The sequence below is a fragment of the Aquila chrysaetos genome, chromosome Z (assembly GCF_900496995.4).
Source record: "Aquila chrysaetos chrysaetos chromosome Z, bAquChr1.4, whole genome shotgun sequence".
In the NCBI taxonomy this organism is placed as follows: domain Eukaryota; kingdom Metazoa; phylum Chordata; class Aves; order Accipitriformes; family Accipitridae; genus Aquila; species Aquila chrysaetos.
In genome coordinates, this window is record NC_044030.1 from 45484325 (window position 1) to 45511053 (window position 26729).

Genomic DNA, 26729 nt, shown 5'->3' on the forward strand with positions numbered 1-26729 from the left:
ATTTTTCAAAGTAATGAATTTTTTTTCATGCCCTAAAAATTGATTGAATGTATTATTTTTCTGATTATTTTATTCTCGTTTCTTAATTCCATCCTAGCCTTAACGCTTTATGGCAGACCTCACTTAATTCATACTGTGAGTACATACGAAGGTTTTTAGGCAAGAGCATGCGAATATCAAAACAGATGTCAACAGGCGCTGGAAAGGACATGACACCCAAAGCTAGAAGATGGGAGAGCAATGTGCCCCTCTACCCACTGCATAGGCTAGTACGAGTTTCCCGGCAGATTTTAACAACATTCCCAGGTACAAATAGTTTAATATGCAGGTGGGCAAAGGAAGGGCAGGGGCGGGAATTTTGCGAGGTGTTTATGAACCCTCAAAACCGAGAAGCTGCGCCAGCACAACCCGTCTGTGTGCCGTCACCCGGGGGGCTACCGGCGGCTCTGCAAGGACAGCTTTCCTGGGACTGGGACTGAGACTGGAAGGCGAGCAGGCCTGGGACTGGGGCAAGGGGAGGCAGTCAACAGCGCCGGCCGAACAGAGGTTACGACAGCAGAGTATGCACTTCAGCGTACCGGTGCCTTTCCGTGAGGCGGGCAAGCGTCCCACCGCGTTTGTGGCGAACGTCTCCGCCGTCCCCTGCCCCTGACGGGACGCCTCGGGCGGGGTGCCGGGACGGCGGGTGTAGAAACTCGCTAGTGCCTGGTGGTGTACGCGTGCCCCGCTTCGCGTTTCCATTCCGGCTGAAGGAGGCGAAGGCGCTTCTCCCCTCCCTGTCCCTTCCCTCCTCTCGATTGTCACATTTTCCCCCCGTCCCTGCCAACCCAAGTCATCTCTTCCAGGACGGGCACGGAATAAAAATGTGTCCCCCCGACTAAAAACAAAGGAAGCGAAAGCAAACACGGCGCCTGGCGCTAGGGAAAGCTCTGCCCGGCAGGACGAGCCGGAGCGGGCTGCGTTCCTCGCAGCCATTTGGTGTGAGAAACCGCCCGCTCTCTTCCCCACACCTCCTCTCCCCTCCCCTCCCCTCCCCTGCCCTCCGCCGCCGCCGCAGGGCGGGCGGGGGCGGCCTTGGGGCGCCGGGCCCGGCCGGGGGGGCGGCATCCCGCGGGGGCGGGGGGGGGGGGGGGGAGCGGCTCGCCCGGCCGCTCGCCCCCGGCGGGCGGCGGCGCGGGGGGAGAGCGGGAGAGGCGGCGGGAGAGACGGTCCGCCATATTTCTGCCTCGCCACGCCCGCGGAGCCGAGCCATTGAAAAGCCGGGCGAGCCCGGCCCCTGCCTGCCTATTTGCCTCCTCTTCCTCCCCGGCGGCTGCCCGCCGCCCTCCCCCTCTCTCGCCCTTACTGGCAGGGCAGGGGCGAGCCGCGGCAGCTTTCCGGCAGCGGCTCTCCCCGCCAGAGGGGCGAGCGGCCGCCCCACCGGGAAGGAGGGTCGGCCGTGAGGAAGCGCTTCCCGCCGGGCGAGCGCCGAAGGTCGCCGGGCAGCGGCGGGCCGGCCCACTCCGCAGGAGCTGGGCTCCCGCTCCAGGGCACGGGGAGCGGCAGGGAAATGTGTGTGCGGAGGGGGGGGAGGGATTAGCGGGCATTAGCATTTCCACGGGGGGGTGGGGTGGTCGCGTCGGAGTGCGGTGGGGGTGTCGTCCGCCAGGGACACTCGGGGACCGCGTTGGCTGCGGGCGGCGGCGAGGGAAGGGGAGCAGCAGGGCGAGGGGCGGCGGTGGCGAGCGGCTCGGCTCGGCTGGGTAGCGCTGCTGCCGCCGCGGTGGATGTTTCCATGTTGTTTGGTGCATGATTTAGAGGAGAGGAGGAGTTGGCAGCGGCGGGTGTCAGCGGCACGGAGCGGGGATCCGCGCCGCCAGCGGCCCTGCCTCTTTCTTCTCGCCCCTGTGTGGCATCGAGGCAGCTGCCTGCGCTTGCCCTGCGGCGCCCGGCGGGGGCTCCCGGGGCCGGTGCGGCGGCGGGGTGCGTGTGTGTGAGTGTGCGTGCGATTTTAGGGGGAGTGGGGGTTGTGTCTGAACCAGTTAGGAAGAATGACTCTGGAGTCCATCATGGCGTGCTGCCTGAGTGAGGAAGCCAAGGAAGCCCGGCGGATCAACGACGAGATCGAGCGGCAGCTGCGCCGGGACAAGCGGGACGCCCGCCGGGAGCTGAAGCTGCTGCTGCTGGGTGAGTGCGGGCTGCCGCCGCCGCCCGGCTCGGCCCGGCCCGGCCCGGCCGCCTCGCCTCGGGCCGCCGCCGGCACGCGTGCCGCCGGCGCTGCAGCCCAGGCATCGCCGCTGCCGCCGCCCCGGGCTCCCTCCGGCCGGCGGGTTACGTGGTGGGGCCGAGGCAGCCGGCGGCGGGGCCGCGGCGGTGGCGGCGGCGGGGCCGGCTGGGCTGCGCGCGGGCGCTCGCCGCCTCCGCCGCGGGGAACCGCAGGCCGTGCCCCCGCCGCGGCGGGGCGTGTGTGTGTGCTCGCCCGCGGGCATCGCCGGCGGCGGGGCGAACGGCTGCGGCGCCTGCGGGTGGGCTCGCAGTGGAGGGGGGACGGCCTTCCAAAATGGAGAGGGGGGGAGGGATGGCGGGTGAGTGAGGGGGTGCGGGGCGGGGGGCAGATGTCGGCGGTGGTGCGTGTGGGAGACCGATGGCAAGGAAGCGGATTAACGAAGGGACTCGCAGGGGGAGATGCTGTGCGGAGCGATGGTGGCGGGTTTAGCATCTGCATTGTTCTGCGAGCCTCGGGAAGGTTCTTGGCTCACTGGTTGCATTTTTTTATGGTGATTTTTATTTAATGAGGTGAACTGGGATAAGGGGCTTAAGCTCAGATTGTAGACCGGTTTTTAGAACGAAAACGGAACCCTAAAGCCCCACATGCAGACACAAAGCTGAGGAGTAACCTGAAGTATGCAGGAGGGTGACGGGATCTTTAATGCGTTCGGAATCCACCCACTGGTCAGGAAATAAAATCTATTGTGTCATTTCTCTTTAATTAAAACAGAGGTTGTTGTTTTAGAGCCGCAAGTATGCAGAGGCAATGTTTATCTAATAGAAATTTGGCTTGTGTTAAAATAAGCCTTTTGAATTAAAATACGTCTGTCCGTATCCAGTGTGCTCTACTATATCGGGTAGTTTCCGTGGTCATACGGTTTCTGCCTGGGACTCGCAGGCCTTGAAATATGTCTGCACCACTGTCTGGTGTGTGGATGAGCGGGGATGTTCCAAGTGGATGCTGGATGTTTATGCTGAAGATTTTTGTCTTCCGTCATGTATGTGAAAGTAGTGATTTACACTGGCGCAGTAAACTGCCTTTTCAATGAGGTAAGGAGAGTTGAAAGGAAAAATCAGAATACATTTTAGTGCTTCTATATGCATATGCTATTTCCTGCGGCTTGTCTTCTGGGTATGGAGAAAGGTGTTGGGGTCCTTAACTGGTGTTTGGGAAGCGAGCGGTGGGGACGGATGCAGCACTCCCAGCAGTAATGTTCTGTCTCCTTTTGGCCTGATCTTGGTTTATGGAAGTGCATATTGTGACTGTTTCAAGACTCACAAAGAAGATAAAATAGGGGATAGATAGCTTGCCTTTGTTTAATTTTATGTGTGTTTAAGTATAATTACTTAATGATATACATTCGCTTCAGGAGAGGTACTTGGCATATTTGACTTGTTACTCAGGTCCAAATTGTTTCTGTATTTTCCTGATTTTTCTCACAGTAGTGCTAGAGGCTTCCCCCAAGTTTTAAAAAATGTATGAAATTTACTGAGTGAGACCAATATGTATTACCCAGAGAAGGAGTTTGGAGATCCACTTCTGCGATCAGTAATGCAGAGCTTGTACTGCTTTGCAAGGTCCTCCCACCGGTAATGTGAAGCGTAGGGGCGGGTGGTGGTAGGTTGGGGTCCAACAGTGGCATCGCTTTGGACCAAATGCTATGTGGTGACTTGAGGGAGAGGAGGAGAGAAGCCAACCTGTAGAAGGCATTGGGGAAAACTATCGAGTGCCTGTATGAAAGGTTTTTGCATTCATCATCATCAGTGCAAACCAAGAGTTCTGACAAAGCATGATGTACTAGAGACCAAAAAGGGGTAATGAAACCAGTACAGAAGTTGTTACTCTGCACAGATTTTTGGTCTTTTGCTTTGTCAGCCGCTGTCATATGTTTGACTGAAAGTGTGTGTGCCTGTGCAGCTGTTTGGATTAACACTTCAGGATCTCATCTTGTAAAACGCAGTATAGTGGTCAACCACTGTTGGAGTCATGAGATTGGGTAGAGATTCAAGTTGCAATGTATAAACAAATTGTGAGGATAATTTTTTTTTATTAGTGGGTTTAAGTATCTGACAGCACTTTTTTTTTAGTCACTCTGATTGCTTCCCCAGCATAGGCAGTTGCTCGGTTATTAAGTTTGTGTTATTTGTGTGGGTCATTCACATGGTTATGAGACAGACAAAACCATTTCAGAATAGAAAAATAGTCAGCAAAAACAGTGAGGCTGGTAGCACGAAAACCACCTGAAATTGCTTAAAGTCATCTTTCTTTAAAAAAGTGAATAGACCTCTACTGTCCCATTACATGTCTTTCCCCCTCAAACCTTGAATTACTAGTGTGGCTTAATTTTATTTTATGTAAACATAGGTAAATGTGTTTGTTTTGGTTTTTTTCTTTTTTTTTTTCTTTTTTTTTTTTTTTCCAGAAGTGCCAACTTCTCAGTCCCACTTCGTAAAGCACTGTGGGACTTAAAAGCCTAAGAGGCTTAAAGGCTTTTCAGTATGGGACTGAGGCATATCTTTTGGCTCATAAGGAGAGTACTAGCGCAGTTTAAGCTGAGCCACATTAATTGACTGTGCGTGTTCTCCAGACTTGTTGCCAGCGCTAAGTGAAAGGTACTACTGACTCAAAAGGCTTTAAGGCACAAATAAGCGTATCTATGGCAGATTGTTTTCTTATATTTGTTTAAAAATAAGATGGACATACATACAAATGCACATATGTAGCAAATATAAGGGGAAAAAAAATCACATTTTTGGATCAGAAGGGAAGGTTTTTTCCCCCTCAACTTCTGAAAGATACAGTACTTCCTTGAGAAGTGGGGTAATTTCCTCCTTTTACTGTGTGACACACACACTGTGCTTGGTATGCCCTTTTAGTGTATTAATAATGATATCTTTTTACTTTTCATGGGATCAAAGAACTTAAAATACTAAGTAATTTATGGGAAACTTTTACTGCGTGGTAAGATTATTTTTAATTAGTATTAGTTTAAAAATAAACTCTCTGTGATTAAACATTAAAATACCACTTTTAGGTACTTTATTGTACATAATTGCTTAATTTTGAGGACAGATTAGAACAGGATAAAGTATTTTTTTCTGTTGTAATTCTGAAAAGCCAGAATTCAGAAATACACACTGAAGCATATTACATGGTAGTAGTTTGGCTAGCACAGCTTGGCTGTAATGTTTTAAGGCACTTTGGAACAAATTCAGTCTTCACTGAATTTGGTTTTAATGTCATGTATTTTCCAAATTCTTCTGGTTTTCATTACTGCTGAACACTTTGAAAACCCTATGATTGTTCTCCAGAGCTTACAGTTGTTAATATTCATCCATTGTTTGCTCTTAGCTGTAAAAACACTTACATTGTTTTTATAATTGGAAAAAAAGAGGTGTTTTTATGTTTTGTATTGGTATATGCCAAACAAAATGTACAGTATTCCTCATTCCTGTATTTTAAGCATGTACGTACATATTTAGTGTTAAGTAGAAAGAGCCATGTGCTCTAGTTCTTATGTATGTCATTTTGTCTGCTGTCCATGGCAATTTTGTATGGTCTCAGAAAGCAGCATTTGGGCCTGTGTGATAGATTGTAGCCACAAACCTTCAATCCTGGACATACTCTGCCTGCACACTCAGTATATTTATATTAGACACTATTTTCTCAGTGGGAAATGCCTTGAGTATCTAAGAAAATAATCTGGCAGTATCGTGCTAGCTGGCTGGCTATGCCTACATATCTATAAACCTTGGTCAAATAAAGTACTGGAGGTGTGTGACAGTGTTTGCTATTTTGTGGCATACTTGCTGGTATTGTGTCATGTGCAGAACATGGGTTTTTAAGGGCTAGGTGTTTCTTGTGTTTGAGATAGCAGATGTGTCAGTGAAGAGAGTTGCACAATGTGAGTGTCCTTTTTTTCTCTATGGGTTACCAAAGGAAACGGGTAGAAGATAAGCCATTTGAATTAGCGTGAATGGCAACCAGTCATACGTGGAAAGATGCTTTTGAACGTAAGGTGAATATCCAGCAAGCATGCAGGATATATATGCGTTTGTTTTATTATACCTGTGTCAGCCAAATTAAAGATTTACGTGCACAACTTGGTGAATTAGCAAAGACTTAGACTTTCTGTAGGTAAGTTGAAGAGGAAGTGGGTCCATTAAGCCAACAGTGGAGTACACTGGTCTTATATAACTTTTTTTTCAGTTAGAGAAACAAGCAAGCTTCCTTATTTTTCCTGTAACTTGTATTTGTATTGGTCTGTCCTACTTACACTCAACACTTCTAAATAATTTTAGGTAGTTACCACAGTACATATTTAGAACTGTAAAATGAACAAATAGTTAATGTACATCTTGGTACGTGTTGTGACTAGATTGGTAAATATTTCATATTTAGTAGAAGCTGTTTCTAAGGAAATATAATTTCATTCTGGATGCAAAACACCTTGATGTATTCTTATATAGATGTATACGTCCATATATAAAAATACCTTTTGGGGTTGGATGGTTTTTTTTGTTTTTTTTTTTTTTTTTGAAGAAAACACAAATCATCATCTGGCTATCAGTGTGATAACATATGAAGAACATATATTTAGAATGTATTTAAGAATATATTTGTTTATTTCAGTGCATCACAAAGGGATATTTTGTTTGCAGCCATTAAAAAGGGTTTGTTGCTGTTTTGGTTTTACTTCTTTAGGAGTGATCCAAACCCACTGGAATTAATAGGAGCTAGCTGAGGGCCTGAATAGTCAAAGATTTCTGACTAATTTAAGTTTATTCATATGTCAAAGATCCAAGTGGCCCCACATTTGTATTTTACATTGACAATATTGAATTAGTGCAGGAGGGAAAAGTATATGCTGAGCAGAAGAATCTCTTTAGAATGGACATTTGAGTGTATGCTGCAAAATTAAGAAATAATTCTGCTTTTTTAGCTGCTTCAAATTATTTTTGTTGGTGTATAATGGTAGTGGCAATTTCATAGGGGAAAGCATTTCTTTTGAAATAATATGACAATCTCTGCAAAATTAATCTCAGGAAGGTGTGAAATAACATTATAAGGTAGATGTGTGATTAATGGTAATTAGCTTTGTTGCAGTAATAGAATGCTATAAACACCGAGCATTTTTTCTTGCCCTGCTGAATGGTGTGAGACTTGGGAAGAGTCTGTTCTTGCACTCAAATGCTACTATGTATGAACAGCTGTTATTAATAAAATTGTGGAAGTTTTTCAGCATTCACCTTTTATTTACTTGAATTATAAAACCTCTGACTGACAAGAACAAAGAGTAGCAAAGCAGTACGAAGCCAAGGAAGAACTGGAACATAGGAAATACTAGGAAGCAATAGATGCGGTGTTCTTAGCGTCAGAGAAGGAAACATGCAGCAGGCTTTAAGTATTGTTAACTCTGTGCAAAGAAGTTAGATGCATTAACACTGGAGGGCACAAGTCTTAAGAGATACCACAGTTTTAGAAGTTAAAAGTTTAGAAAGTTACTGGGAGAGTTCCAGGAACAGCACAAATGTTTTTTCAAGCTAAATTAAAGATTAAATCTTAAATGTTCTGAAATCACATTGTTCCCCCAATAAGTAATGTTGATACAGAGACTAAACTGAAGAGTGATTGTCTACAGATTTGTCGTTTGTGGGTTTTCAAAGGACAAATGGCATGGAATTATCAAACTACTTAATTTGCACACTATGTTTAGTGTTTAACTGTACTGTACAGTTTTATCCCAGAACCCCTGTGCAGATGCAATTGCCAACAGATGAGTGCTGCTGTTGATTTCATTCTGCATTTGAGAAAGTGGTGTGGCTATTCCAGAAACAAAAATAAAACCCACCAAACAAGATTCCTCCTTTGTTGATGCGTTCAGGCAGAATCAGCCAGCAAACTACTGATACGAAGGATGCAATTTAGGCGAGCCCCACTGTGGTGGTTCAGCTCATCGTTCTCTGAAGAGGAGGTGGTGTGCAACATGTACATAGCTTGACTAAAGCAACAGAACATCAGAAAGTTTCTGAAAGTGGAAGCCCTTAGTGATTCAGTAAATTGAAAAAAGATGGAGGCGTATCACTGTTGCCTCAGCACAGCTGAGCTGTGTATTGACACCTTCATCTTGGAGCTATGATGTTTGCAAGTTAGGTTGACCTGCTATGTGTGTGAAGGAAGCATCTGTTAGGAAGGACACTAGACAATTTTGTGTAGGGTCTGGGTCTGGGTCTGGTTTTGTCTTGGAGCAAATAGATGGACTAAATGTCTTCCGAAGGTCCTGTCCTTGCTGATTATCTGTGCCTTTTGTTTTTTATCTAGGAGAATGCCATCATGGTGGTTGTTGTCGAAATGCTTTGGGACTCAGCCCCAGCTATCAAATGTCAGTTGAAGGAGGATTTGTTTTTCCTCAAGGGAAATTGTGGAAAGGGTAGTCAACATTTGAAATATGTTTGGTTTTTTTTTTTTTTTTCCCCCCCTAAATTCTCTGAAGAGATAATGCAGTTAGGTCCTTAACTTTTTTGAAGTTAACTGAAAATACAGCTCTAATCTTAGTAGGTATCAGCAAACATGGATCAGAAGGGGTTGTTTCCAGATGGGGTTAGCCACCTTCGAGTTAAATCCAAGGTAAGAGCTCAGATTTACTATTCTGTCGGAATTTGGTGTAATTGGATGTGATAGAAACCGAACCTGTTAGAGATTCTTTCAGTAAACAGGAATCAAGGTTTAGAAATTACTGGTTTAGTTATGATATAGCCATGAAATCAACCAAAAGAAATCCCTTTCTTGATCATAGTTTTATAAACTGAGGTACTATGTAATGAGCATCTTAGATATGTTTTGAAACTCTCCATTAGGAAAAAATATTTTAGATTTCACAGTATTTGCTCTTATGGCACAGAATATACATTACTGTCTAGTCTTGCTATTATGTCTGTCACTGTACCTGAGCTATATGCTCACTGGCTGCTAGCATATCGCTGCTTGTTCCTTGGCTAGTTCATTGCTTTACCAGCTGCAAACTCAAAAGAATCTAGATAATTGGCAAGAATCCTTGTACTGAGTGAGAACATTTCTGTAAGTTAAGGAAAGTTGCTTTTCTCTGCTTGTTCTATAAACCCATCACAGGAGAGTTTTTAACTCTTAAGTCTTCAATGTTAATGTTAATTGTCTTGCTCATGTTGGAGAATGTTGGAAAAGTATGCGGAAAACTATTCCAGCCCATGTTTCTGGGTGAATGGAGTCAGCCAAAAAGTTAAACAGAAGGTTTCTGTAGCAGCAACTTGTAAGGCCAGAAAAACTCAAATGCATAGAAGTTGGCAAAGATGCCATCATTCCTTGTGCTTTTAGGAACTGATCAGGATTGGAAAACTGAGGATCAAGTATGGAACATTTATTTTACTCTGATACTGGATTTACTAAGCACTGTATGTGCCACTTCATCTTGTAGACCAGAGCAGTAAAAGCAATAGAAATTAAATGCTGAAAACTAAAGGCATTGTTCATGTATCTCCAACAGGTTCTTATACAGGCATCCAGGTACTTGGATGATTTGATGTTTGCCTGTTCAGAGTGTGTTGTCTAGATGGCGTTGAATCAACATTTATGTTGATAGTGAAAACCTTTCAAAGGTGGTTTGCAAAAAGGAACAATTTAAAAAAAAAAAAAACAAAAAAACCAAAAAACCAAAATACCCCTTTGTTATGAGCATAATTTTCTTTAACTCAGTTGATCTTTTAGGAGAGAAAATAATGATTCTTAGAATACTTCTCATTTCTATTTCTTTTTTTGTTTGTTTGTAAAAAGGAAATAATAGCCTGGAAACTGAGACACTGTATGGTTGTGCTGGGGAAAAAAGCCCGAAGAATAAAACACATGGTCTTACACGTATATTTGAATAGCTGTGGTTTAATTCTCTTTTGCTCCTTTTCCTTTCTTGTTTGTGTGTTGATGGAACCTTTTCAAAAAGGGTGACAATCTTTGTGACAATTAAATCTCTCCTGTCCTGAGGCTGCCAGTTTTTATTAGTGGTGGATATGATGTATGCACCTGGTCATCATTAACAATTGACGAGGTTGGTAGCTTATCTCAGAGCGCAGGCCAGCAAGCAGCTGTCTGACTGACTTTTGAACACTGCTGACTTGGCCCATTATTGAAAGAGAGATTTAGAGATCAAAGTCCCTTTATCTCATTACCATTCCCCTAATCCATCAAGTCTTCTTTTAAGTGAATTTGGGGGGGGGGGGGGGGCAAGGGGGCAATCTGGGAAGTTATAGGTGTTGCATGTCATGCCAAAAGGATTTAGTGTAAACTACTCATGAGAAACACTTCTGATATGTGAAACTGTTTTTAATCCGCCAAGATGGGGAAACATTTTTGGCAACACCAAAACTTGGGCTATAACATAGCCTTAGCCTTAAGATCATGGAACAGATCCTCTTGGAGGATAGGTTGAAACATATAGAAGACAGGGAGGTGATTAGACACAGCCAACATGGCTTCACAAACGGCAAATTGTGCCTGACTAGTCTAGTGGCCTTCTGCGATGGAGTAACTGCATCAGTGGACAAAGGAAGAGCTATGTCATCTATCATCTATCTAGGTTTCTGTAAGGCCTTTGATACGGTCCCCCACAACATTCTTACTGCTAAATTGGAGAGAGATGGGTTTGATGGATGGACTGTTAGATGGATAAGGAATTGGCTTGATGGCTGCATCCAAAGAGTTATGGCCATGGCTCAGTGTCCAAGTGGAAACAGTAATGAGTGGTGTCCCTAAAGGGATCATATGGTTTAGTGTCTTCATTATGACAAAGATAGTGGGATTGAGTTGCACCCTCAGCAGATTTCCAGATGACACCAAGCTGAGTGGGGCAATGGTACACTGGAGGAAAGGGATGCCATCCAGAGGGACCTTGACAGCCTAGAGAGGTGGGCCTGCGCAAACCTTGTGAAGTCCAACAAGGCCAAGTGAAAGGTCGTGGGTGCATTGCCCCTGGGTCAGGGCAATCTCCAACATCAGTACAGACTGGGGGATGAAGGTATTGAAAGCAGCCCTGCGGAGAAGGACTTGGGGATACTGGTGGCTGAAGAATTGGTCATGAGCCAGCAATGTGCACTCATAGCCCAGAAAGCCAACTGCATCCTGGGCTGCATCAAAAGAGGCATGGCCAGCAGGTTGAGGGAGGTGATTCTCCCCATCTACTCCTCTTTAGTGAGACCCCACCTGGAGTACTGTGTTCAGCTCTGGGGTCCCCAGTACAAGAAACACATGGACCTGTTGAGTGGGTCGAGAGGAGGGCCACAAAAATGGTCAGAGGTATGGAACACCTCTCCTATGAGGAAAGGCTGAGAGAGTTGGGATTGTTCAGCCTGGAGAAGAGAAGGCTCTGGGGAGACCTTGTTGCAGCCTTTCAGTATACAAAGGGTGTGTATAAGAAGGATGGAGAGGGACTCCTTACCAGGGTCTGTAGTGACAGAACAAGGGGCAGTGGTTTTAAACTGAAAGGGGGTAGGTAGATTTAGATTGGACACAGGGAAGAAACTTTTTATAGTGAGGGTGGTGAGGCGCTGGAACAAGTTGCCCAGAGAAGCTGTGGATGCCCCATCCCTGGCAGTGTTTAAGGTCAGGTTGGACGGGGCTTTGAGCAACCTGGTCTAGTGGAAGATGTCCCTGCCTGTGGCATAGGGGTTGGACTAGATGATCTTTGAAGGTCCCTTCCAACCCAAATTATTCTGTGATTCTATGATTACAGTGCTTTGGTAATAAGTAATTTCCTCAAATTAAAGATGTTACACCTCTTCCCAACCTGATTGCTGAAAGGAACAATGCTTTTTTTTTTTTTTTTTTTTTTCCTCTGAAAATGCACCTAAACATACTTTTGTTTTTCTTGGTGAGAAGAGAATGTTGAGAAGAAATAGCATGAGATTTTCTGTACTGTGTTCAGTTTCCTCATGGTCTATCTTTATCTCAGCATTGAAATGGTAAATAAACTAAAGGAGATAATAAACATTTACTGTGATCCATGAAAAGATGGATTTTGCTTAGATGACTGTTTCTTCTGGTTTAGCAACTGATTTCATAGAAAGGCAAAATGGACAATTTAGGTGTAAATTTGCTTTCATCAAAATGTAAAATCGAGTATTTTCTACAAAAAAACCCCAAGAGATTCATTCAGGGGAATTTAAGTAAATTGACTAATAGAATGTTTGATCTAATTCTGACTTTAGCATCAGTAATATTTTACTTTTGGCTTGTAATCATTTAAGCTTGGCTTTTAATACCATCTGTGATCATAGGAATCTAGAAACATTCTTTGTCCAGACTAATTTTTGTTCTCTTGGGGTTTATTTACTTAATTCCATTCATTCTTGTGTCTTATCTGCAAGACATGATAATAATGAATTCTGATTCACTGTGGTTTTGTTCTGTGTTTGGCTGTACAACAGAGTAATATGCTACTATTAATTACTTAATCTGGTTAGGTTTAAGAACTAGACTTACGATAATCTCTAAAGATTTTAGCCTTTGAACCAAAACCAGATAAACAACATGAACAGAATTTGCTAATAACTTAATTGGGGCTGTGCTCCCAATGACAAATGCAAACCTCTGACATTGAACAGTGAAGTTAGCATGTATGCCTTTAAGTTGTTTTCCTTGGAGAAATTTCTGACACAAGCATACTCTGGGTAATGGCATTCTTGTGCCTGTTGTTTTGTTTTTTTGTTTTGTTTTTGTTTTTTTCTCATATTTACAACCATGTTAGTTTTATTAGTGCAGTTTTCATGTGGTTATTCTCAGAAAATACTTTGGCTGAATCTTGTGATTTATAGACTTTTTTGGTCTACAGTAAAGCAGGAGGAGATATATGGCTTTTGGTGTTTAAAAGCGCGAAATAAGGTGGGTTTTTCTTGGTAATTATGCAAAGTTACTTTATATACGACTCATCAAGCCTTTAGGGCACATTCTTAAGTTAGAATAGCTTAAAAAAGAGGAAATAACCCACAGTGACAGTACTTTGTAATGCCTTTGCTTTATATTTTAGTTGTTTGTACTCCAAGGAGTGACAATATTTTCTGGAATAATGTATAGCTGGAGAAACTGTCACCTTCCATGCCTGTGTGTTTTATAAGTCTTGTTTACGTGATACCAAGTTACCTCTGCATAGTGACATGCAATTCTCTAATACCTTCCCATTTCTTTGCAGAGTTTTTGTGTGCACACAGTGCCAAAACTCCAGGTGAAGTAGTCAGAACAGAGCCATAAGCAGGACAAATGTTTATTTGTTGATTTAGTATATCTGTTTTCTTTAAAACAGTATTTCAACCTACCAATCTAGACTGTAGTTTGAGTATAGTGACATTAATTGTATATATCACTGTGCTACCTAGCTCTCAGGCTTGCTTGTGTGTTTTTTTTTGTGGTGGGGTGTTTTTTGAACCAAAAAACATGGCTGTTCCACAAAATGCCAGCAACCTGTCTGATAACATGTTTGTTTATTGTGGTATTTATTTTCTGACACTAGATGAAGTATAAGAAATAAAATAACTACACTACTCATGGTTTAATTAATCTTCTTGAACATTACATTTATGAACAACTTCAAGGACAAAAATAAAATATTCCAATATTCCGTGTTTGTAACTCAGTCTGGATGGTTCATAGTTCAGTCCTAGTAACTGTAGGGTGGATTTTCTAATCCTTTAATCATTGGTGTAGCTGTCTTTGAACTCCTTTCCACCTCTTCAACATCATTACTGAAATATAGAGAATGAGAATTGAACACTGATGTGTATATAATTTTAATTACAGGTACAGGAGTAAAATTTCTCATCTACTAGTTGGGGTACCTCTGTTGAGGTGTTGTACTGGGTTTGTGTGGCAAGGTTTTGGTAGCAGGGGGGCTACAGGGGTGGCTTCTGTGAGAAGATGCCAGAAGCTTCCCCAAGACCGAGCCCATCAGTGACAGTGGTAGCACCTCTGGGATAACATATTTAAGAAGGGAAAAAAAAGTTGCCGTGGCACAGAAACGGCAGCTGGAGAGAGGAGTGAGAACATGCAAGAGAAACAGCCCTGCAGACACCAAGATCAGTGAAGAAGGAGGGGAGGAGGTGCTCCAGGCACCGGAGCAGAGATTTCCCTGCAGCCCAGGGGGAAGACCATGGTGAGGCAGGCTGTCCTCCTGCAGCCCATGGAGGTCCGCGGTGGAGGAGATGTCCACCTGCAGCCTGTGGAGGACCCCACGCCAGAGCAGGTGGATGCCTGAAGGGGGCTGTGACCCCATGGGAAGCCCGCGCTGGAGCAGGCTCCTGGCAAGATCTGCAGATCTGTGGAGAGAGGAGCCCACGCTGGAGCAGGTTGTGACCCCGTGGGGGACCCACGCTGGAGCAGTTCGTGAAGAACTGCGGCCCATGGGAAGGACCCACATTGGAGAGGTTCTTGGAGGACTGTCTCCCGTGGGTGGGATCCCACGCTGGAGCAGGGGAAGAGTGTGATGAGTCCTGCCCCTGAAGAGGAAGGAGCGGCAGAGACAACGTGTGATGAACTGACTGCCACCCCCATTCCCCATCCCCCCGCGCTGCTGGTGGGGTTGGGTAGAGAATTCAGGAGTGAAGCTGTGCCTGGGAAGACAGGAGGGGTGAGGGGAAGGTTTTTTGAGATTTGGTTTTATTTCTTATTACCTTACTCTGGTTTGATTGGTAATAAATGAAGTTAATTTTCTCCAAGTTGAGTCTGGTTTGCCTGTGATGGTATTTGGTTGAGTGATCTCTCTCTGTCCTTATCTTGACCCACAGGCCTTTTGTTATGTTTTCACCCCTGTCCAGTTGAGGAGGGGAGTGGATGAGCAGCTGTGTGGTGCTTAATTGCTGACTGGGGTTAAACCATGACAGATGTGTTCAAGGCAACAGCCTTCTGAGCCATGACATAGAACTATTCATGTTTAGATGACTATGTGCTGTAACTCAAATACTATTGTAAATAATTCCTTTTCAGGGTGGGTTCAGTCATTGTTTGACCGGCTTACATATAACAGTATTCAGATACACAGCCTTTGCCTCTTTCTGGTTTACAGGTTATTCTAATTACTTTTTAGCATTATATCCTCTTCATAATGTAGCAGTCCACAGCTTTTGTCACCCACAAGTAGTGTCAGTAATAATTTTACGTTTTTATTCTATCTTGTGGCTGAAGATATTTAAGTTTCTTACCCCAATCTTAGTATCACTGGGATCGTGCTTGGAAGGCAGTGTCTGTTGAGGACTTCCACCTATGTAATTTAATACTTACTGTTTAAACTGTTATTTAGTGTTATTATGTGTACTCTGTTAGTGTGTTGTATGATCAGTTGCTTAGCAGATGCCTAGTTCCTCAAACCCACTGACTTTGTACAGCAAACCAACTGAAATGTTGTAACTGCATAGCTCTTAGTATGCATTCTCTTTCCCTCACCCTTTTCCTATCCTTTGGGGTTTTTTGCGTGATATTTCAAGAGTTAACAAGGCAGGATGACTTCCTAGCCAGTCCTTTTAAAAGTCTTTAAGGGGTGTCTGGACCTGCTGAGTGACGATGTTCTAACTTTAGTAAATCCTCTGTAACGTTTATCTTCAGTGAGTGCTATAGTGGAAACTCTTTCATTGTCATTGGAAATGTGGTCTGTGTTTCCCTAAAAACAAAACAGAAATGTGTGCAAATTATGTATGTTTTTTCTGTGTTAATAAATACTAAGTGTTCTGCAGCAGCAGTTTAGAGAGGGACCAAGGTGGTTTTAAATGTTTTGTGATGGGGGAAAAAAAAAAAAAAACAAAACAAAAGCAAGATCTCATATGGAGCCCCAGAATTCTTCATTTGACTCTTTCTATTAACAATTTGTGAAATTTCCCAAATTTTTGGCTTACCTATTCCAATTATCTCATTTTACCTCCCCTCCTGTCCAGGCTGCTTTTATTATTTTTCATATTACTGTTTTGTAAAATTGAGGCTCTCTAGGCTATTTCATACAGTGTTCTGAAATGACTTCCAGTTGTCCTGTTTTAAATCTAAATCCAGTTATTTACACTTGTAATTCTGTCAGCTCTCATGAAACAGAACGTACCTATAATGTACTTCTACTCCCGGTGTTAAGACTTCTTTTGTTCACACATAGCAAATGCTATAGAGTCATAATCACATGCTCCTGCAGTTACTTTTGAGTGTAGTTTTGCCACGTGTTCTTTTTATTAAGAAGTGTTTCTGTGTGGTGCTTTTCTGGTTTAGAAATAACAATTTGTAGACTTGCAGAAAGACAGAACTAATCTGCTTGAGATCGTCAGCATCAGTTACATGGCCCTGGGACATTATACCTTCTTCTCTTTCCATTAAAATATTTAAGGAGCCCCGCTCAGTTGTCTGCACATTAGCTATGACTTAGTCATCTGCCACAGCATGAGCTTTTGTGTCAATTTTTCTCTATTAGAATTTAAACCAAAAATATTCAAGATCACCAACGGCAAGCCAATTCTGAAGTATAAAAAAAGCTAATCACTGAACTTTTACTTGTATAAATCTTTGCTTCAGTTATACCTCCCTCTTCAAATCTACATCTGTATATTAGCAGTTCTCTGGGTTTATCACCCAGGTGTCTAGAATGTTTCTACAAACAGTTTAATTTCTCCATTTAATTTGATTATTCATTTAACTTTAATCTCATCTTGATTTTTCTGTTAAGTGCACTTCCCCCCCCCCCCCGCCATTCTTCACTTTCAGTAGTGCAACAATACTCTGATGTCTCTGAATGTTTTTCCTCCTTTTCTAACAAGGAAAACTGTCCAAACTCTGCAACTCCATCTTCCACAGGAATCCAGTGACTAGTCCCCAGAACAAAACTCTGTCGTGTATTCTTTACCTGTTCAGGAGTTCACCTCTAGGTTGTTCTGGTTTTTTTCTGGTATGGAACAAGAATGTTCAAACTGGGTGTCAGGATAGTAAGTCTGGGGTGTTTAGGTATTTATAATTTGTAAGACTCAAAGTAATTTGTCTCATGGAGTGTACTTTAGGCACATGTACAATTTCATTGTCATTATTTCTGTTAAATAAAGTTGAGCAAGCCCCTTGATCTATTTGCAGAGACTTGCTTGCATCCTAATAGAGTGCCTTCTGATGGAATAGCTGTCCCAGCTGCCTGTGCTTACGCCTCAGGGTACCTGCAGGCTTCTCCTGTGTACTGCATGCACAGTGGCCATGGCTCATCCACCTTATAAGCACTGTATGACTATATGCCGGTGCTTTTGTGTAAGGGTCAATGCTTGGTGAATGCTGGCAGCAGCTGCTTAGCACTTCTGTGAAATATGAAAACAGCTTCAGGTTGCACCTTGAGAAACACTGGCTTTAGAAGCCTGCTGTAAGGAGTTCTGCATCTTTTGCAGAGGGACCGGGTCTATGCTTAGAAGCTGAGTGCTCCTTGTTATCAAGGAGGAAGTGGATGTTCCAGGACTTAACTGCAGTTGGAAGAGTCTGGGATGCTTGCACAATACCTTCTGCCGCTTATCATCATCTAGCTTTCAGACTTTCACAGGCAGACTTAATATTTCTGGCTAAGATGAGGATTTGAGGCCTATGGGACTACTGTGTTGTCTTATGTAACTGTGGAGACCAGCAGGTTTTTGCATAATTTTCAGACATGCACTAACACAGCTGAAGCATGGTCAGGACTTGACTCTGCACTGACAGAGATGCAGCCTGAGTTCTTGTATGCCCTGGAAGAAAAGTTTCTTCATCTAGTAGAGCACTTAGATGTCTTCTCATTCTGACTGATGGGCAGTGAGTTTGAGGTTAGGCTTCCCACTACAAGAGAGGGAGGCATGGAGCTTTCGGAGAGAGTCCAGCAAAAGGTGCCTAAGGTGATGAAGGTACTTGAACATCTCTCCTACGAGGAAAGGCCGAGAGAGCTGGGACTATTAAGTCTGGAGAAGAGCAGGCTTGGGGAGGGATCTCATCAATTTATATAAATACCTGAAGGGAGTGTGCAAAGAGGGCAGAGCCAGGCTCTTTTCAGTGGTGCGTGCTGACAGGGCGAGAGGCAATGGGCACAAACTGAGACACAGGAGGTTCCCTCTGAGCACAAGGAAACACTTTTCACTGTGAGGGTGTCTGAGCACTGGCACAGGTTGCCCAGGGAGGTTGTGGAGTCTCCCTCCTTGGAGATACTCAAAAGCTGTCTGGACATGGTCCTGGGCAACTGGCTGTAGGTGGCCCTGGTTGAGCAGGGGGTTGGACCAGCTGACCTCCAGAGGTCCCTTCCAACCTCAACCACCAGTCTGTGATTCTGTGAAACACAGTGACTGTGCTGCAGCATCATCTTGCAGATACAGATCAGCTGTGTCACCAGTTTACTCAGGCCTTTAATTAGCGTGGAGGGAATCCCATGGGATTCACATTTCACCATGCTGCCACTCACTTGTCAGTTGCTTATGGGTGTATAAAGAATCTTTGTAGATGCTCCTGGGCCACTGTGTCTGGGTAGCTGAGGGGAAATCAGTGAAAACCTTAGTTCTGCAGTTCAGAGGTCTTCCAGTGGCAGTATGCCAGCATGCTCCTTGAGCGGGAGTAGCTGCCTTTGCTGCTTAAGTCTGTCTGGTGAGGAAGACAGAAGGGTAGCTTGCAACCCTGGTGTGTGGGCTGTCTTGGGTAGTGTAGGGCTGTCTTTCAGCTGATCCCTGAACATCTACAGGACTGAGGCAGGTTGTAGCTTCAAGCAGCTGGTTGTAGGCTAAGGGGCCTCCAGGCCTGATCCAGTGTCAGTATGCCCAGAGATGTCAGCATCATTATGCAAAGTAGGGCCGTTGTGGTGTCACGGGTTGGCAAATCATTATAAACCGAGTAGACACAGCAGGACTGAAACCCTCCAACTTGGGTACACGCACTCTGGCAATGTCATAGCACCATGTGTGAAGTACGTGCAAGGTGCTAGCTGTGCTTGTAAGCCCAGACCAGTACCAGAACATCCTGGTAAGTGACACTTGGGTGTGGTCACAAATTCAGTTGTTTTGCCCAGTGCTTAGACATGCTCTGTCTAGTGCCAGCAAATTCCTTTTGCGCAAAACAAATTATTTGTAGATAAAAATAGTAAGAGAAGGAAAAAATACTCTCTTCTCCCCTCTCAACAGTCATCACTAACAGAAGTGTGCTGCAAAGTCAGGAGATTATTTGCACAGATGAGGGTTAATCCTCACTGTGTACGTCCATGAAAGAAAGAGGTGTAAAAGACCAATGGCTCTCTACAAGGTATTGTGCACCAAATTTGTATATTCTAAAATACATACAAATAACTTTTTAAAATAGCCGGTCTGTCCAGTCGAGGTTACTCTGTGAGGTCAGGTGAAAAGGGTGGGGGGTGAGGAAGAAGTGTACAAGGTCCTAGTCTGTAGGCGTGCCATGCTCAGGCCCACTGGTGGAGTGGCAGAGCAGCTGGCTCCTGCCTTGGCTCCTGGGAGAGATGAAAGCTGGCAGGACTTCCCTCTGGAGTGAGCAGATGCCTGCTAGAGGGGCTGGTGGCTTCTCTTAGAGGACTTGTGGGGTTGGTAAGGAGGGACACAGGGTCAGGTGCAGACAGGCACCCACTTCCAAAGCAACAGGTAGTCTGCTCCCCCTGCTTTATTGCTTTCTTTAGGAACTCCCCTCCTAACTAGTGTTTGAAGGTAAGCCTCTACCCTGTGGCTGACTGGCATGGTGCAGTGCCTCCAATGTCCCATCTCCAGTATCTTAAAGCATCTGCTGCCTTGGTGTCCATTGATGACTCTGATGTATGGGAGGGTGAAGCATGAGGCTGTGATGCACACCATAGCTCTGTGTGTGTTTGCTGTCCTGCAGGGAAGAATGAAGGTATTGATGTGGCCGTATGGTAAAAATGTGTCATGCAGTTCAGTTTGGGAGGGATGGAACATTTGTTAGGCTGCACTGGAATGGGAACCTTGGCCCATCAGTAGGTCTCTCTTTTAATGTAAAACTGCTGCCCAGTGCTCCTGTGGTAACTAGAAGGTGAAATCCTTGAGGAGGGCTGGACCTCAGCAAGTGAGAGCCATCAGGTGGTTGGTTGTGTTTGGCTCTTTGCTATTATTTTCTAAAAATGAACTTGTGTTTTTTCCTTTTTTCATAACCCTGTGTGGGGTGTCTTTTTTTTTTTTTTTTTTTTTTAAGTAGACTTCTGAGCCCTCAACCTGTGGAATTTCTTTGCTTCTTGACCTGAAAAAGCAAATGATGGCAAGTTGCTTCCCAGGCTCTCCTTAGATGATTCCAGTAATGGCTATTAGTTGAATCAGCTGTTTGGGGCTATACTATTTTCTTTCCTTTCTTTGTGAAAACCAATAAATGAAAGGAAGGCAAAAGCCATTTGAATGCTGGATTATCTTTTTGTCTGTCCTTTTAGTAGAATGCTTTAAATGTACTAAGGCCTTTGCTTCCTACAAAAATATGTCTTTCGGTCTTACCCTCCCCCTGCAGAATAAGGTATGTTTAAAAAAAACCAACAAAACAAAGCCCAGAAAACAAAACAGACAAAACCCCTTCCATGTTATGGAATAGAAGTGGAGAAAAGCTTAGAGCTTTCGGTGTGCACTCTTCCTGCAGCCAAGCGTAGTGAGCTTGTTAGTTTTCCAGTGTATCTTGCTCTGTGATGTAGTTCCTTGGAATATCTCAGGTTTCCTTCATTGAGAAGACTGTAATGAGGAAGTCTAGAAATGAATTTTTATATTTATGTTTGCAGTTGCAAATGAATGTTTTAACTTCCTGCCATTCTCCCTTCTGACTCAGTTGCCTTACTAATGAATCCCTTTTCACAGAGGGGGGAAATGATTCTCTCAAGATTTTTGAACAGAAGACCTCATTGACCAATTGATAATGCGAATTCCAAAGTTTATTGCTTTCACAGTAATCTTGTTCTGAATTTCAAGCAGCCCTTTAAGTCCATCCACAAGCAAGGTAGATAATTTTTGTGATAATGCAGATTATTGGAATTCTACGTTGTGACATAAATGTCGCCTAGGAGTATTTCCTCTTATTCTTAAGCTAATGGTATCTCTGTAACAATAAGTATCATGAGTCTTCTTCTCTTCACAGTAATCTCATTGTAATTATAGTTTTATGAGTTGTGTTTCAGAAGAATGCTGGAAATGACACCAGGCTTTATGCCTGGATCAATTAATGAATCCACGCTCACCATCAGTTCTCAAACCAAATGATGATTCAGGCTGATTTAAAATAATCATTACAGTTTGGATCCTGCTGCATGGTTCTGTTTCTAAATGATAAGGAATTTGCCATCAGCTGAGGACTTTGTGGACCATTATCTTACCTTCACACACTAGCTTTTTTATTTGGATAAGTGTCATGCTGAAACTAAATTTTCAGGTGCGGGAAGGAGAGAGGCAGGAGATGTTGCTCTTGTAGATGATGCTGTTCCCCTTCTAGCACATCATGCAGTTTATAGGCTGAGATGGAAAAGAGACTGAGGTACCAAAGCTACCAAAGAGGCAGGTTTTAGTTTATGTTGGACTGGAAATGCTTGCCTAGGAGTAGTAAGATTTTCATGTCTTATCCAATACTCCACTAAATGTCTGAACTAAGCTTCACATTTAAATACCTTGGGAACATCTTCTTGTTACAATTCCATAAAAAGTGGCTATTTATAGAAGTTCCTTTTCATTCTTTTCTATCACGTACAGTCAGGTACTGATATTTTTGATGGTGCCAGTAGTTCATTTGTTCCAAAAAACCCCTTATTGTGAGATGTGTTTGAATCTGCTGTTATATTTGGTCTAAACTATGCAGTCATACTGGTATTTGGAAGTAATTTTGACTAATATTTTTGAATGCGTGTATGAAAGATCCTGTCACTCTTTAAATGTCTGTTTAAAGGCACTGAAATTCAGTAATTTATTTGCAGCACATCTAGCTGCTTTAGTTATTGCCTTCTCACACTGCAGCTCTCAGCAGACTTCCACACCCAAGTGTATACGTTCATCCTCAACATGCCACACTGCGTAGGTGAAGAATATGTTCATAGAGATTGCAGGATTCCTGGAGAGAACTGGGTCCTCTGCCAGCGAGCACTTGAGTGCCTAACTTACTTGCCCATTGACCTGATTTAGAAGCCCAGGCAGAATAGGGTGAGTAAGCACATGTGTAAATAGGCAGAACTGGCAGGATTGGAAGCTGAGACTACCTTTTGGTTGAGGGTGAGAATGCGATTGTTTTTGTTCCCTTTATTTGATGATGCTTCCTGCTTTTGAACGCATGGATGGAAGATACACAGCAACATAGGCTGACAGTGAGTTACCTTTCTTGAGAGATTGAAGTTGGGAGTTTGAACTGAATTGGCGAAACAAGAGAAATTAATTAAAGTTTTTCCATGTCCTGCATGGCTTTGCTGAACAGTGAGTTATTTTAAGTAGAAGGGATTGTTGCCTCCTCTGGTTGTACTTTGAAGCAGAGAAAATGACCTCACACTTCATGCTAGGCTTGCTCTGGTAGACTGACTTGTCAGATGAGCCCCTCTGGGAGGTAAGGAGATGTTTAGTTTACAGACTCCATCGGCACTTACAAACCGTGGAAACCGCCCCTTGGTTTTGCCAACAGCAGGGTGCTTTTGAGTAAGTCAGAAGCAAAATCCTAAACAGCTGGGGAACTTAATTGTCAAAAACTGAGGAAGTACACTTTTTGCTCAGTAGAAATATAGAGCAGCAGAGCACAGATGTAAAATCTTTGCACTTGTGGAGTTGGGCTTAAGTTCCAAGTCATTCTTTCTTCTCTTGTTGATGTGAGTGGTAAATGTCTCCCAGCCATCCATAAAGCCCCATTGAGGATGATCAGTGAAATTCGCACAAAGCGCAGTGGATTACACGTCAGTAAGCTGAGTCAAAGCTGGAGTTCAGAGCCCTAGTTTCCAGGTAGGAAGTATGTTCTCGTCGCATACCTAACGGTTGAGCTTTTATAACAGCATTTGTGTTGCCCTGTCATCTTCTGCCTCAGCTTCAGGAGTCCACAAATTCAGATTCACAATAGACTATTGCTGTTCTGCCAAGCCCCATAAGTAAGGAACTCTGGTAGCTTACATACAGTGCCAAAAAGATACACTAAAGATACTAATTAACAAACTGTCTGTCTCAAAAGTAAATATCCAATAATCCTTATATCATCTTTGGTTCTGTTAAGCAAGAATAAATAAGTAGGAGATGCAGAAAAACAGTGGCAGGTACTTGTTGCTTCTATTGTGTGTAGCAATGACATTGAGGATTTGTTAATTTTTCATGTGGGTTTTTTGGATCCTAATTGATAAATACTGAATAACCTTTTAAGGCCTAGGAAAGCTTTTACTGTATAAAAGGGCAGACTTCTACTTAACAGAACAGCATCCTAACTAAAATCAATTCATGTACTTTGAGTGGGCATGTCAGATTATTATTAACTTTTATGAAATAAACCTGCTATGATCAGAGTGGCTTAATCAACTGGAGCAAAGCTTTACTGTAGAGAAACTAAGGATGTTCGAGATTGGTTCTTGTTTTCACATTGCTGTCTTTTTGGATGATAAAAGCACAAGAGTATTTGTAATAAGAGGGAATAGTTATGTAGCACTGCACATTCTGAGTGCTGCACACCCACTAGCTAATCAGTCGCTCTGTCACCTTCGCGAAGGAGGAAGTAGTTAATTATTATTATCCCTGTGATTGTAGGTGGGGGAGTGGAGACAAAGGCTATGTCTAAGTAAATGGTGTGAATGGGAGAGTGGGTCTGTAGGGCAAAACAGTAGGTGTTGAGAACCTGATGTCCATGTTCCAGGGTTTGGGTTTTTTTTGCTTTAACCAGGTGTAGTCTGATCCCAGGGACAAAATGCCTGGTTGTGGCTAGAATGTATTAGGTGTGGTCCTTAACTGCCATTTGTATAGGTTTCGTTCTAAAGGAATCCAGCTTCTCACTTGAAGACATTTTGATGATGATGAAGTGAGCAAGGGAGATGAGAAGGTTTGTTTCAGAACTGTTACGCTGAACCTAGCTTAAAGATTAGTGTATGTCTACCCAGAGGGATACTTGGGTGAGTGGTTTCAGGTGGGAGTTTTGCCATACCTATGGGTTAGTTGTTTAGTCTGAAGAAAAGGAGGCTCAGGGGAGACCTTATCGCTCTCTACAACTACTTGAAAGGAGGTTGTAGTAAGGTGAGTGTCAGGCACTTCTCCCAAGTAACAAGGGAGAGGACAAGAGGAAACGGCTTCAAGTTGCTCCAGGGGAGGTTTACACTGGATATTAGGAAAAAGGTCTTAACTGAAAGGGTTGTCAAGCATTGGAACAGACTGCCCAGGGAAGTGTTTGAGTCACCATCCCTGGAGGTATTTGAAAGATGTGTAGATGTGGTGCTTAGGGACATGGTTTAGTGGTGGACTTGGCAGTGCTAGTTGTGGTTGAACTTGGATCTTAAAGGTCTTTTCCAACCTAAATAATTCTATGATTGTCAGAGCTGCTAAGCACAGCTAACTGGAAAAAAGGCTTATGTTTGCAGGCATCTCTCAGCAGCATTTTATATACACAGAGCAAAAACTTGGTCCTGGTGCTTGGCTACTACTTTGCACAAAAGTGGTGGAACTGACATTTCACCTTAGGAATTTTCCCTCCCTGTTAGTGCTGAGAGATAATGAAATATTAATCCATTGAAATAGGTTGATTTAGGTTTAGAAACATGTTTTAATTAAGTCTGATTTTCATGAAGAACATGAGCTACTTACTCTCTCTTTTTGTATATCAGTGCCAGTATTAATTTAATGTCGTAAGTCCATTACATGAAAAAACTTAGAATATATTGTCCTCTTTATGGTATTTTTTTATTTTTAATTGTCTGAACTGTTAATGATATTTCACTTGTTCTTTGCTTTACTTTCCATGTTGGGCCCTGCACAAAGTTTATAATGCAATATAATTAATTAATTAGAGAAGTGTTTATTCTTTGATTAGGCATTGTCAGAACTCTGGCTATTATTTGTCTTTGTTAACATCTAAATTACCAGTCTGTTTTGTTCCATTTGACCTTTCCAGTTAATGGTTACAGCTAGTGTCAATTCACTTCAGTGTTCTTCAGTGGAAGCATCAGAAAAACAGGAGATAATGATAACAAGTGTTTCTGATTGTAAAAATAAGGAATTGAGCTGGGAAAAATACAAACAATGTTTCAGGCTGTCCTTTTGTCAGGAAGAAATGAAACACAGCTCTCCTTCTGCCTCTCTCTGCATGTGCAAGTATATTCATACAGCCTTTAAAATGACTTCGACCTAAGTAGTGTGTGTAGCTGCACAGCAGTGTTGTTAGAATAAGAGGTTTGACGCTGGCTTTCCCATGTGTCCATTCTGTGTCTACCAGAATGACCCTGACTTGAATTTTTTCATGCTTAAAGTGAGCCACATGCCTTTAACTTGATGTACAATTACCTTTTACACGTTTCTTGGAAGGGTTTTGGCCACCAATAAAAGTGGAAAAGAAAATTTTAATGTAATAAAGGGATGGGAAGCTTTTGATCAGATGGTTAATAGAGTACATTTAAGGTGTTGGAGAGAAGTACATCTCAGAAATTATTGTACACTAACTAGGAGAAAAAAATTAATCTTAGTGCGTCAGTTGAGTTTGTAAGGGAGCAAGCTATTACAGTGTAATGTTACAAGAGTCAAATACTGCCCTAATTGTTATTTTAAGTGATACTGAAAACAAAAAGCTCCTGACCTTATCTAGGCTATGGTTCACCACCAGGGATCTTGTATTATTCTTGGTAAGAAGAAAAATAGTTGTTTATTAAGTAAGAGGAAGACAAGAAAGCAAAATGTAAAAAATCTTGAGATGGGATTGGACTTGAAGCTAGATAGGCTGCTAGCTGAATTCACAAGACATGGAAATATAAAACATTAACTTCATTGTCCAACTTCATAGACAAGGAGAATCACAGACTGTCCCTCATGGCCTTGCAGAAAATTAATAAATATCTCATAAATTTGATTAGAAAGATGTTCAGTTCAAGTAAACAAATCATAGTGTAATTATATGATGCATTAGATTCTAAGATTACCGGTGAAACACATAAAAAGACACCTCTATTCATGTAGCATTATGTTGGCAATCGCTCCGTGCAAAAGCCAAGACAACATTTTTGTTTAGTAACAGTCTGGTTTGTGATTGTACAGTCTCAAGTCAAATTGTGTGCAGTATTGCTGGTAGGATGCATGTGAACGAGCTGCCCCACACCAGTAGTTGACATAAAGGAATTGCCTCTTTGCCTTAGGGAGGTCATGTTGGTGATTTAGTAGCTGTCAATAATGGACTGCTGTTGCAGTATGAAAATACCCAGTGCTATAGGTGCTTCAGACAGGATCTCTGATTTCACATAAAAATGAGCTCATTACAGTGTATCACTGCATTAGGTACTTAGGTTCATTGGTACTGAAGTTCTAATGAAACTCCAGCTGGGATGGTT

General features: G+C 43.2%; 1 protein-coding gene across 3 annotated transcripts in view; it reads left to right on the forward strand.

Moving 5' to 3' along the window:
* Nucleotides 1–1160: 1160 nt before the first annotated feature.
* The window catches only part of LOC115337123 (guanine nucleotide-binding protein G(q) subunit alpha), a 141826-nt gene continuing 116257 nt past the window's right edge, over nucleotides 1161–26729 (forward strand). For 2 of the 3 annotated variants that reach the window (XR_005931606.1, XM_030005167.2), the window contains exon 1: nucleotides 1168–2166. Coding sequence is in view for 2 of the 3 variants with exons in the window: in XM_030005167.2 (XP_029861027.1) it covers nucleotides 2031–2166 (136 nt within the window). In the remaining variant the exon portion in view is untranslated. Of the gene's footprint in view, nucleotides 2167–26729 lie in introns of all 3 variants that reach the window. The other variant, XM_041120972.1, reaches the window with a different exon arrangement.